The sequence below is a fragment of the Nicotiana sylvestris genome, chromosome 3 (genome assembly GCF_000393655.2).
Source record: "Nicotiana sylvestris chromosome 3, ASM39365v2, whole genome shotgun sequence".
In the NCBI taxonomy this organism is placed as follows: Eukaryota; Viridiplantae; Streptophyta; class Magnoliopsida; order Solanales; family Solanaceae; genus Nicotiana; species Nicotiana sylvestris.
The window spans coordinates 38941390-38955334 of NC_091059.1; the positions used below are offsets into that span (position 1 = coordinate 38941390).

Here is a 13945-nt window from a genome sequence, read left to right on the forward strand (position 1 = left end):
CCCTCCGGTATTTGAGGTAGACCGAAAATAAGCCTTGAATACTTGATGAGTTCTCCTTAGGTAGAATATGAATATTGCCTCGTTAAAAACCTCGCTGGTAAAAGCCATTCGGGATAAAATATGGTCTAAGGGAAAAAGAGCGCAATGCATGCTTTAAAACCCAATGTCTTCAGTTGGAGGGCGCCTCAATTCCTCTCAATCAAACACCTACAATAAGTTAGTATAAAATATAAATAAAAAAGGAGAGGGTTGTACCTTAATAATAGCATTCGAGCTTTGATAAATTCCAATTGTTTGTTCCGGGGACGCGGCACGGTCCTTTACTCAATTGTTTAGATGTAGCCGAGAATGTAGGTTGTGGTTGCTAGCTGATTTTTTACTTGCTCGTTGGCCTCGGGCGTCGATGCCAGTGACATGTCGTGCACCGCGAACATCTCTCTTGCTGCATGTTGCTCCCCGTATACTACTTTTACTCCATCCTTGGTTGGAAATTTCATCATTTGATGGTGGATCGAGGGTACTGCCCTTATACTGTATATCCACGACCTTCCAAGTAAGGCAATGTATCCTATGTCACCTTCGATGACATGAAACTTGGTATTTTGGATCATACTGGCTACGTTGTTCGGGAGGATGATTTCCCCTTTTGTTGTCTCGCTCGCCATGTTGAATCCATTGAGGACTTGAGAGGCGGGTACGGTCTGGTCAGGCAGTCCGAGCTGCTCCACCACCTTCGACTTGATTATGTTGGCCGAGCTATCTGGATCCACGAGCACACGTTTAATTTGAATTTTATTCAAAAGAAAATAAATTACCAGTGCATCATTTTGAGGCTGAGACAAGGTCTTGATGTCCTCTTCGTTGAATGTGAGAGCATCCTCTGGTATGTAACCCCAAGTTCGCTTTTCCCTGGTGATGGATATTTTCGTTTGCTTGACGACGGGTCCCTGTGGGGCGTCAACCCCTCCAAAGATCACGTGGAAGACGTGTTGTGGTTCTTCTGGTTCATTTTTCATATTCGCCTCTCTTTCCCAAAATTGTTTTTTGGCTCGTTCACTAAGGAACTCTCGAAGGTGCCTTCACTGATCAGTCGGGCTAACTCTTCTTGAAGCTGTCTACAATCTTCGGTCCTATGACCGCGGGTGTTGTGATATCTGCATACCAAGTTAGGGTTCCTCTGCGAAGGGTCTGATAGTATGGGTTTTGGCCACCTGGTATCTTTGATTTTTCCTATGGCCGATACGATGTCCGAGACATCGACGTTGAAGTTATGCTCGGAAAGCCGGGGTGCCTTTACCGGCCCAGTGTGCCTATCGAACCCGGCTTTACTCATGAGTCCCCGGGAGCTTTGACCTCGATTTGTCCTTTGATCGCCTTAAGGTGTATTATGCCTTGGGGCGTTCCTTCGATCTTCTACATACGCTTGTATCTTTCCTTGTTTGGCCTCAACTCCCTTTCTATAAACCTTTGTTCCTTCGTTAAGATCCTGCTAGGATATACTGAGCCCGAGGGGGAACCTAATTAGTCGTATTCGACCCTAATCTTCGATTGATACCTGTTGTATACATCCGCCCAGGTCGCGGCGGGATATTCGATCAAATTTTGTTTTATCTGCTTTGAGGCTACCGAGCTTCGTTCGTTCAAGTCTTGAGTGAAGACCTGCATTGCCCAGTCATCGGAGAGTAATGGTAATTCCATTCGCTCCATCTGAAAGTGAGATACAAATTCTCTTAGCATCTTATTTTCTCTTTGTTTGATTTTGAAGACATCGGCCTGGTGGCGACCTTGATGGCACCAGCGTGTGCCCTCACAAAAGAGTATGTCAACATGGCGAATGAATCAATTGAATTTGGGGGTAGTTTATGATACCACATCATAGCCCCCCTTTTGATAGTGTTTCTCCAAATTTCTTCAACAAGACGGACTCAATTTCGTCGTCCTTCAAGTCGTTCCCTTTTACAGCACACTATAAGTGGTAACGTGCTCATTGGGGTCTGTGGTCCTGTTATACTTTAGGACATCGGGCATTTTGAATTTCTTTGGGATGGGCTTCGGAGTCGTACTTGATGGGAATGGTCTTTGCACGAACTTTTTCGAATCTATACCCTCCAGAATCGGGGGTGCCCCAGGGATCTGATCGACCCTCGAGTTGTAAGTCTCTACTTTTTTGTCGTTAACCTCTATCTTCTTTTCTCCTGATTCAATCCTTTTGGTAAGTTCCTCTAGCATCTTCACAATAAGGGATCCGTTGCTGGCCCGTTGTTATTCGATCTCTCTGGTGCCTACTCCGCTCGAGGAGCCGTTTCCGGTGCTGTTGTGCTTGGAGTTTTTTGTTGACTTTGCAGCGAGGTAATAGCCACTTGTTGTGCTTGCAACATTTCAAAAATAACTTAGAGGCTGACTCCTCTATCTTCCATTCCTCGTGCCTTTTCGCCTCTAGCCTGGTTTTCCCTGCGTCTGTTCCTTACGGGGTCTGCGCCTGCTTCCGTGTTTAGAACGTTGTGGGAGCTGATATCAACTGGCTCCACGTTTGATACTCCCTCGGGGTTTACAGGTGGTACACCCAGCCCTATGCCGCTATTTTCTCCAAGCTTTTCACTGTCGTGAAGAGGTGCATTTTGTGTGCTAAACATGATTAAGCCTGAAATCAAAGAATCTTTGACAAGAAAAAGTGTGAAGGGTAACGTGTGTTATCAGAAACTAGAAGCAAAATAATCACTATTATTTTTAGCCCAACGCTGGACGCCAAACTGTTTACCTTGAAAATGGTAACTACAATTATATTTGATTTTGTGGTTCTAAAAATACGTGATTTATTTCAACACTAGTTGTTAGGCAATAGATGCTAAGTGTAAATAAAGGAAATAAGATACGCAAACCAATGGGGTCACAAGGCTGGGCCTCGAGCTGGCTGGAGCATGGCCTCGTGTAATGCTGCTCGGTGGGCCGGGCCTGAACCGGACCGGACCGGGCCCGCGGTCCTAACGGGCCTGGTGGGCCGGTCCTGGGTGGGCCGGTCTTGGTGGGCCTCCTGAGCCCGTCACGGGCTGGTCTCCATGGTTGAGCCCACGAGCCCGGGACCGTTTGGCCCGGGACCGGCAGGCGGGCCTGGGCCGGTCCTGGCGGGCCTGGCGGGCCCAACGACTATTTTTCAAAAAAAAAAAAAAAAAAAAATTTCAAACGGCCATATTTAAAATCTAGCCGTTTGGGCTGAAAATATGACCGTTTTTTAAGTTAAAAAAATGGCCATTTGGCCCCCAAACTTTATTTTAACCCCAAACTTTATATAATTACACTTTTCCCCATTTCTCAACTATAAATACCCCCTCATTCTTTCATTTTTATTCACCAATTCATCAATATCTCTCAATATCTCTCAATCTCTCTACTACAATTACTTAATTTATTGTTGAAATTTCGTGAAAAATTGTGAAGTTGTTGAATTGAAGTTTTCAAGTGTTCAACGATTTTCAATTTTCAAGAAGTTGTTCGGCAATCCGGTAAACTCGTTTCAACTCTTACGTTTTTAGAATATATTTTTGTGTGGTTTAGTTTGCATAATTATAATTAATATGGCATTTACTTTGAAAAAAATGTTTGGTAAAGGAAAAGATAAAACCGGTGAAAGTAGTGGCCAACCAACTACCCTTCCCCCGGCTCCCCGACCTAGAAAAGATAAGCAAGTTGAATTTTGGCACATCTTCCTTAGTTTTTTTTCCTTCTAATGGTGGTATTAGTACCTTGTTGTGCTCATTCCATTGGGGGAAGGATGACTAAGAAAGATATGTCATTTTTTGGTAATAAAATTTATTGCTTCTACCCATGAGCTTCTTTTCGCAATATTTCTTTGTCTATACTTAGAATTATTTATATGCTACAATATATACATAATATACAATATATATACTACAAGAAAATATATTTATAAGCTACAATATATACATAAGATACAATATATATACTACAAGAAAATATATAAGAGAATATATATACATAAGATACAATATAATATACTACAAGAAAATATATTATGCTACAATATATACATAATATACAATATATATACTACAAGAAAATATATTTATAAGCTACAATATATACATAAGATACAATATATATACTACAAGAAAATATATAAGAGAATATATATACATAAGATACAATATAATATACTACAAGAAAATATATTATGCTACAATATATACATAATATACAATATATATACTACAAGAAAATATATTTATAAGCTACAATATATACATAAGATACAATATATATACTACAAGAAAATATATAAGAGAATATATATACATAAGATACAATATAATATACTACAAGAAAATATATTATGCTACAATATATACATAATATACAATATATATACTACAAGAAAATATATTATTATGCGAATATATATACATAAGATACAATACATATACTAAAAGAAAATATATAAGAGAATATATATACATAAGATACAATATAATATACTTCAAGAAGTGATATTTATGCATGACAATTTAGTGTTTTACTATTGTTTTGTTATTTTCTTTTTCGTCAAGCACTTTAATAATTAGATATACATATATACTACATATTAATATAGCCATGATACTACAAGAAATTGTCTTTAAAAAAAAAGCCCGCTAGGCCCGCGAAGCCCACGAGCCCGGCCCGTTAAGCACAGGACCATGTGGGCTTAGGCCCGTCACGGGCCGGTTCCACCCATTAGGCCCACGAAGACCGGGACCGCCAGGCCCGGGACCGCCAGAGCCCGGGACCACGAAGCCCGGGACCGCGAGGCCCGGCCCGTTAGGCCCACTAAGGCCCGGGCCCGGGACAAAATACAGCATTAGCCTCGTGGTCTAGATGGGGCTAAAGGCAACGAACTACTGATGAAGAAATTATAATAAAGGCCTCAGAGATGACCTTTAGTGATTAATTATGAGCATAAATGAAGAACAATAAATGAACAATGAAAGAATTAGAAATAAATGTGAAAGAATAATTGTGTTAGCAAAGAGCAAAGAATATTGTATTGTATTCGATGTTGTATAATAATCCGATCACTTTTCAAGATGACAAAGGTCTCCTTTATATAAGAGGAGGGAATCCTAACATAGTACATGTCTAATAATAACGAGAAAATGCTATTGGTACAACTGTATAATGACTTAGTACGAATTTGTACTATTCTTGCAGACCTGGTCAGCTCTAACCTCGTGTATTTGGAAATGTACCTGCCTTTCCATGACGATCATCGATTATACAGCTCTGAGGTTGACCATAGTGAGCCTTCAATGTGCTCATTCGAGGGACACACCTCGGGGTCGTACCTCACGCTCTGCTTCGGGCTTCTTCGAGGTTAGGCGTGGAACGACATAGTAGCCCCAAAGTCGAACTCCCCAATTTTGGCTACATCCATGTTTGATTGGCTTAAATATTTTGGAAAACATTTTCCTTATGAACTCATTTTCCTCCAAATATTTTCCTTATCAGGAGAAGGGAAAACATTTTCTAAAACTCATTCTCAACCTACCCCACCATATTCCCCACCCTCACCAACTCATCCCCACACCCACCCACCCACCCATCCCCACACCTCACACTCTACCTCCTCTCTCCAAAAAAGTTTTTATTTTAAATTTCAATTTTTTTTCTGTCACCACCCACCCTGCAACCACCCTCTCCCCACAAAAAAAATTTTTTTTTTATTTTTTTTTTTTTTGTAATTTCAAATTTTTATTTTTCGTTTTTCTGCACCACCCACCCCCATCCCCACACAAAATAAAAGTTTTTTTTTTACTTTTTTTTTGTACTTTTTAAATTTCTATTTTTCGTTTTTCTGCACCATCCCACCCCCGCACATTTTTTTTATTTTTTTACTTTTTTTTTAATTTCAAATTTTTGTTTTTTCATTTTTCTGCACCCCCCTCCGATTTTTTATTTATTTTTATATATATTTTCAGTTTTAGTATTTTTATCTTTCGATTTTTAGGTTCGAAATTTTACAAGTTCCAAAGTTATGAGTTCGGAAGTTTATGTGTTTGAAAGTTTGCGGGTTCAAAAGTTCGTGGTTTCGAAAGTTTAGCGGTTCGGAAGTTTATGAAATTTGTGGTTTGGAAGGTTGTTGGTTCGGAAGATTATGGCTTCATGTTTATTGTATCTAAATTATTTATGAATACTCTTGAGAAGTTATTTTATTTAATTTACTTATCAAACACCGGAAAATGAATAAAATTACATATTCTTGGAAAACATTTTCCACGGAAAACATTTTCCGTTATACCTAACACACCCGTAGACACGTGACTTTTTACATTGTGTTAGATTTGAATTATACCATTTGATTTGCAACCCTCTTAATAGTACGGTTTTCTGACATGAGATATAATTGTTTACATATTTTTGTAATTGTTATTGTTTATACCATCTAGGGTTTGTGATATTATGGATAGGTCCCTTTGCTTTGAACCTTAGGAATAAAAAAAATTCTAGTACGCTTTCTCCTTTAATAGCCATTGCATTGCATGGTGCGAACCCGAATTAATTAAACCCCCGATACGAATATCTAACACTAGGTAAAAAATAAAAAATGTTGTCATTGGTTATCAAGTTTTTGAAAAAAGAGGGTGTTACTTCAAATGCTAAATTACTAGGCCGTTTACATACTAATTACATGACGATTAATTATAATACATGAATTATTTATACGGGGCTTATTAGTGAAGGAATTATTACGCAATAATTAATAATGAGAATATCGTTACACATGAGATACTTACTTTCGTAGGACCTTTTTGTCTTTAAATATTTTTACTGCACATTTTATTCTGTATAACTTAATGTATATACAATTTAATAAACCGCTAATCAAACATTTTATTAGTCAAGCGACGATTATTTTTTTCTTATGCTGCCAATCAAATATCGTTTTATCTTATATAAAATTATATGACAGGATTAAATATTTCAAATTATTAAATAAATGACCCCAAAAGTAATACACATGCATTAAATGGTATTGTGACAATAACTCGGTACAGTGCAGAATCATTTATTGGAGGACCCAAAGCTTTGTTTAGATAATAATTGGTACCTAGCTCATGTCAACTTCATGATTATATATTTACTGAATTAGTATTTGCTCAGAAACAATGGAGTTAACACAATTTATGATGGTGCCTTCAAAAAAAAAAAAAAATTATGAGGGCATAATATCCTCAGTCCTAAAGCCTGAAAACGATAGGATTCTTCTCACGTCACTGAGTTTGCGAATATCGTCACTTTCTCTGTAAATGAAGTTGAGATGATACGCTACGCACAAGAAGTTTTAAACAATGTGCTCAAACATACGACATATCCTTTAAAAAGGTTTAGGTTTTTTGAATTATTTAATTAACAGCGACATGAACTTGAATCATTCAAAGAAAGTCAAATTCAATGTGTGTTTTTTTCTTCTCTAGCTATCAGGTTGCAACAAGACGACTTCTAAGTTTATCAGATTATTAGTCGCTTTTTATCCCTGAAAATTTTCGAGAGTCATCGTGATTTTGGGTATTGCAGGCGCATCAAGGTTGAGAAGGTGGTGAGAGCTATGAGTAAGATGAGTAGGGGCAGAGCGACCGGGCCTGACGAGATACCGGTGGAATTTTGAAAGTGTGTGGGGAGAGCAGGTCTAGAGTGGTTGACTGGGTTGTTCAATGTTATTTTTAAGGAAAAGAGGATGTCAGATGGGTAGAGTTGGAGTATGATGGTTCCACTGTATAAGAACAAAGGTGATATCCAGAGTTATAGCAATTATAGGGGTATCAAATTACTTAGTCACACCATGAAAGTGTGGGAGAGGATGGTTGAAGCGAGGGTGAGGATATTAATGGATTATTATATGCAGCGGAAGCAATCCCAGTATCAAAATCACATGTAATTTAGACAACTAGCATAAACGGGATTTCACGGGTTACCTCTTGAAGCGTGAACATATCTCTTCTACCACGTGAGCCTTCAGTTCCATAACTTCTTAATGGAATCTCCATCACCCGCACAATCGTGATCCTCGAACGTTCCACGGTCTTCTACTGTGTTACCCAAATAATACCCGAAAATAGCAATTTCGTGTGGGCGAAATTTCTAGGAAAACTTGGCTGAAAATTTCAGCCACCATGTACTCATACCTCTAGGTGGAAAACCTTATGTATTTATAGCACAAGTTTTAAGGGTTAAGACCCTTTTCCAAAACCTGTTAGGTTTTCTTTTCCACCAGAAAAATGATTCCTTTATTTCCTATTATTTAGGCACAGTAGGGACCACAGAATTTAATTAACAAGGCTTCCAATTATGGAATTAATTTGTAATTTTCGAAATTAATATCCACCATAATTAATTACGAATTATTCCACTAAAAATTCGTAATTACACTCCTTATTCAATTTCGAAATTCATCCATTAAATCTTATTTAACTCCCCATGTTAAGATTCAGATACGAATCAATTAAATTAAATTACTGACGATTTAATTTATTGATTATTTCCTTTAGACTTTCGCTTAACTTATTTCATGTGTCGGATACAAAATCCACCGGCCGGGTTTACACATGAAAACTTATAAGCTTTCATAAAGGTATATCATCAATCTCTAAACCGAGACATGGATTCCATCAACTAACTATTACTTCGCCAATGTATATTATTATTATCCAATTTACCAGGCATATTGACCCACGAAAGAATCTCGCCTTTTAATAAATCAAAACAATAATAATATACACAGTTAATAATAATTATATCAAGATTAAGAGTATAAGTACATTTAATGGCTAGAGAGTTTATTTTATTAAGTCAGTATAAAATACTTATCTCTACCTGGTCCGTTCAATACATACAAAATGTACTAGCACAAGAAGTTGGAATTAAACCATTCCCGTAATCAAGATTAATTATATTTAATCTTGTGCTACAATCATTCCTGATGGTTTGTCCAATTCCATCATTAGATTGTGAACTCAAACTTTATACTTATAAGAACCGATGATTTAATCTTCCGTGTATAAGCTAAACTCTATACACTAAATCATCTACTATATAAGCAAAGGACATAGACTATTATATGATCTATTTAAAACTTTATTAAAACTGAATAAATAATTATTTCATAATAAATACTATATCTAAACCAAACTCGTGGTTAATAGTATATATCCCAACAGATATCAGTATCTGTATCCGACAACCAGTTCGGGTTCATGCCGGGTCGTTCTACTACAGAAGCTATACACCTTGTTAAGGAGGTTGGTGGAACAGTACAGAGATTGGAAGAAGGACCTACACATGGTGTTTATTGACTTGGAGAAAACATATGACAAGGTTCCTAGGGAAGTTCTTTGGAGATGCTTGGAGATAAAAGGTGTGTCGGTTCCCTACATTATGGCGATTAAAGACATGTATGATGGGGCTAAAACTCGACTAGGATAGTAGGAGGCAACTTTGAGCATTTTCCAGTTGTTATGGGGTTACACCAAGGCTCTGCGCTAAGTTCGTTCTTATTCGCCCTGATGATGGATGCGCTGACACACCATATTCAAGGGGAGGTGCCATGGTGCATGCTATTCGTCGATGACATAGTTCTGATTGATGAGTCGCGGTGTTAACGAGAGGCTGGAGGTTTGGAGACATGCTCTTGAGTCTAAGGGTTTCTAGCTGAGTAGGACGAAGACGGAATACCTGGAGTGTAAGTTCAGCGCTGAGCCGGGGGAAGTGGACGTGGATGTGAGGCTTGACTCACAGGTCATCCCTAGTAGATGCAGCTTCAAGTACCTTGGGTCGGTTATCCAGGGGGGAGGGGAGTCGACGAGGATGTCACACACCGTATTGGGGTAGGATGGATGAAGTGGAGGTTAGCATCTGGAGTCGTGTGTGACAAACGAGTGTCACCGATACTCAAAGGTAAGATTTATAAAGCGGTAGTTAGACCGGACATGATGTACGGGGATGAGTGTTGGCCTGTTAAGAACTCTCATATCCAGAAGATGAAAGTAGCTGAAATGAGGATGTTGAGGTAGATGTGCGGGGACACTAGAATGGACAAGATTAGGAATGATGATATTCGGGAGAAGGTGCGCGTGGCTCCCATTGATGACAAGATGTGGGAAGCGAAGCTCAGATGGTTCGGGCATATATAGAGGAGAAGCCCAGATGGTCCGGTAAGGAGGTATGAACGGCTAGTTGTCAAGGGCATGAGAAGAGGTAGATGGCGGCCTAAGAAGTATTTGTGAGAGGTGATTAAACAGGACATGGCGATGCTTCAGATTTCCAAGGATATGACACTTGATAGAAAGATGTGGAGGTCGAGTATTAGGGTTGTAGGTTAGGAGGTGGTTGGGTCTTGCATTAGTTCGTTCTGTTGCTAGTGTAGTTTTGTAGGGTTTTGTCTAGGTAACGGGTGGCAATGTCGCGTTTTTCTATTTCTTTTTTAGTGTCGGTCATATTTACTAGTTATCGCTTTTGTTTTGCAGCTTTCTTCTGGATTTTATATTGTTCCTGTTTTTCTTATATTTTCTTATGATTTCTGTGATAATATTGATATTGTCTCCTTTTGTCTTTTTGTCTTCTTGAGCCGAGGGTTTTTCGGAAACATCCTATCTACCCCTTCGGGTAGGGGTAAGGTCTGCATATATATTACCCTTCTCAGACCCCACTAGTGAGATTTTACTGAATTATTGTTATTGTTGTTGTTATTATTGTTGTTGTTGTATCCCTGAAAATAACGAAATACAAATATAAAAATCTTAGCTGCCTCAGAATTCAAAGAGAAACACGGTGAAGTTACCTAGAAGAAAATTCAACGAAAACCAGGAAAAGATCAAATATATGCTCGGTTATGGCGTCCTTTTAGGGGTTGTTTGGTACAACAGTGGGTTGTGATAACTCATTGGATTACTTTTATATGGGATAACTAATCACTAATACCTCAAATTAAATATAAGATAATGTTAATTCCAAATTTTATCTTCAAATTATTATCCTTATCACATGTAAAAAGTTTAAGTGAGGTTTTCATATATTCTGCCTAAAATAAATTTAACTCGCCCCATTGAGGGTACCTTATGTCACCAATCCTTTCCTTTTTGGTATTTTAATCCTTTACCGCACAATGAGTCAGTACCTGATTTTTTAAAGCAACGACTTTCAAAGATCATTCTTTAAGGGCTAATATAGCCCTCTACTTTCAAATATTATTTACTTGTACCCTTCGTTATATTATTGGGTTATCCATACCCCTACCGTCATACTTTGGAACAAAAATACCCCTATTGTCATACTTTGAAACAAAAATACCAATTTTTTTGGATGGAGTGCCACGTGGCAACACCAAATTAAAACGATCCATTTCTTTTTTTTACCTGATCCATTTTTAAAAAACCACACAACCCGACCCCTATTTTCATTGTTTTCCAATTTTTTTTAAAATTTCTGTTTTTAAAAAACGAAAATATTTTGTTAGAAAACAAAACAAAAAAAAATTCTATTTTTACAAATTTGTTTTTCCAGATTTTACAAAAATTCTTTTAAAAAAATGAAAAAATGAAAAAAAAATATTTTTCAAAAACAAAAATATTTTGTTGAAAATAATATTTTCAGTTTTTAAAAAACGAAAATATTTTGTTATAAACTGATTTTTTTTTTGTAAAGGATTTTTTTTTTTTTTGTTATAAGGGGTTTTAGCTTCTTTGAATTCTATAAATAAATTATTTTTAATAAGGTATATGAAATGTTATTTAACATATGAAATGAAAAAGAAGGAAGAGAGTGGTGGGTGTGGGTAATTTTGGGTAATATAGTAAAATTAATGTGTATAAATATGGGGATAAAAAGAGATAAAACAGAAAAAAATATTTTCGTTTTTTAAAAACTGAAAACATTATTTTCAGCAAAATATTCTCGTTTTTGAATTTTTTTTCTTCATTTATTCAGTTTTTAAAAGAATTTTGTTTTGTAAAAACTGGAAAAACAAATTTGTAAAAACAGATTTTTTTTTTTGTTTTTTAACAAAATATTTTCGTTTTTTAAAAACTGAAATTTAAAAAAAAAAACTGGAAAAAAAATGAAAATAGTGGTTGGGTTGTGAGTTTTTTTAAAAGTGGATCAGGTAGAAAAAAGAAATGGATCGTTTTAATATGGTGTTGCCACATGACACTCCATCCAAAAATATAGGTATTTTTGTTTCAAAGTATGATAATAGGGGTATTTTTGTTCAAAAGTATGACGGTAGAGGTATGAATAGCCCAATAGTATAACGAAGGGTATATGTAAACAATATTTAAAAGTAGAGAGGTATATTTAGCTCTTTTCCGTAATTTATTTCACTACAATCATTATGAAGGGAGTAATAAATAAATTACCAATTATTCTAAAATACACAATTTATTGATCACTAATCAGGACTATAGTATGATCAGTGATGCACTGCTCTACAAGCAAAAAGTTCAATTAGTTCTCAACTCTAAACATCTTCCCTCCGAGCGTATCTGATGGTGTGCCGTCTCATCCACAGCTGATACATCACCATGTGAAAAGCATCGTACGGCTGAGGTTCCGCGTTCCACACCATATGATGAGTCGCCGCTACAGAGAATTCCCTCATGCGCTCATATCGATCGTCAGGTACACCGCGCAGCGCTTGCTTCAATCCCTCAGCCCCACGGCGGTTTCCGACTAACAAGGCCATTTCCGACCATCTTAAGACGTCTGTCAACGGAAAATCCTGAACTGGACGGTCGACAATTACCACCGGCACGCATCCCGCCGCCATTGCCTCCGTCATCCATGCCACGTCAGCGACGTAGAAAAACAAGCAAAATTTGCTACGCTTGACTCTTCCTACATGATTATCCGACGGCTCAGATTCGACGACAAACGCCGGGTCCAACCTCAACTCGTTCACCAAGTTTGACTCAGTCTTCCCGTCCCATTTCAGATAGCATAGAAACGACGGAGCTTCATTCACCGGCGCGTGGGACAGTGCGAGTAAGGATGGATAAAACGGAGGCAAAGTTATGTCCTTGTGAGGGATAAAGTTACCGGAAGTAGTGGGAAAAACGGAAATCTGAACAGAATTTTTCTTCAGCTCGAGAACGTTTCTGTCAGAAGAGGAGTCGATTCCTGTAGGGGAGATGAAGAAGTGATCAGCTCCAAGCGTTCGGTTCCAGTAAGCGTACTTAGTTCTGAGCTCGCGAACAAGACGCGCCAGAGAGCGCGTGGAAGTGTCAGGAGAGAAGGGTACGAAGAGGAGGTGAGCTTGGTTCGGGTCTTGCGTGAGAAATGGGCTGTTAACGAGGAAATTGTAGAAGATAGAAGCTGAGGGAGTAGAAAAAGTGATGGGTTGAAGAGGGGTGTAAATGAAAATTTTGAAACTCGTGAGCATCTTTTGGTAATTCTGAGAAATTAGTGTTGAGGGAGAGAGATAAGGAGAAGAAGTATGAGCTGAGACTAGGAGAAGGCTGAGGGAGAGAAACAAGAAAAAAGAGAAAGTAAAGGTGGCCATTGAAGAGGAGAGCTGAAAGTTTTGGAGCTCAAAATTAAATCTGCTGTTTCATTAGTAGTAGTAGCTTATAGGAGTACTGTTTTCATAAATAAATATAGGAAGTCTTTGGAGTTTGGGGAGTTGTTGGAACAATGTTATCGAGCGGGACGATTCTTTTTCTTGGAAGCGTGAGCTTATGTGCAGGGGTAATTTTTAACTGGTCAAACATAGGTTTTTTTTTTCTTTTCGTTATTTCTGGGTACAAGAAAGTGGCCTTTGAATAAATTAAGCTTACAGGAAGAGTTCCTTGCTCTCGATTGCATCACCTAGAATTATCCATCCAATTAAACTTTGGTTATAGCCTAATTTAATAGCGGTCAAGCTTCTTTTTGGCCAAAAGTATTTTTTTTTTTGTCAAAAGCAATT

General features: G+C 37.7%; 1 protein-coding gene across 1 annotated transcript; it reads right to left on the reverse strand.

The window, feature by feature from the left end:
• Positions 1–12499: 12499 nt before the first annotated feature.
• On the reverse strand, positions 12500–13540 carry LOC104233943 (probable glycosyltransferase At3g07620). Its single transcript, XM_009787408.2, has one exon. The coding sequence runs from the start codon at positions 13538–13540 to the stop codon at positions 12500–12502; it is 1041 nt and encodes a 346-aa protein (XP_009785710.2).
• Between the last annotated feature and the right edge of the window lie 405 nt (positions 13541–13945).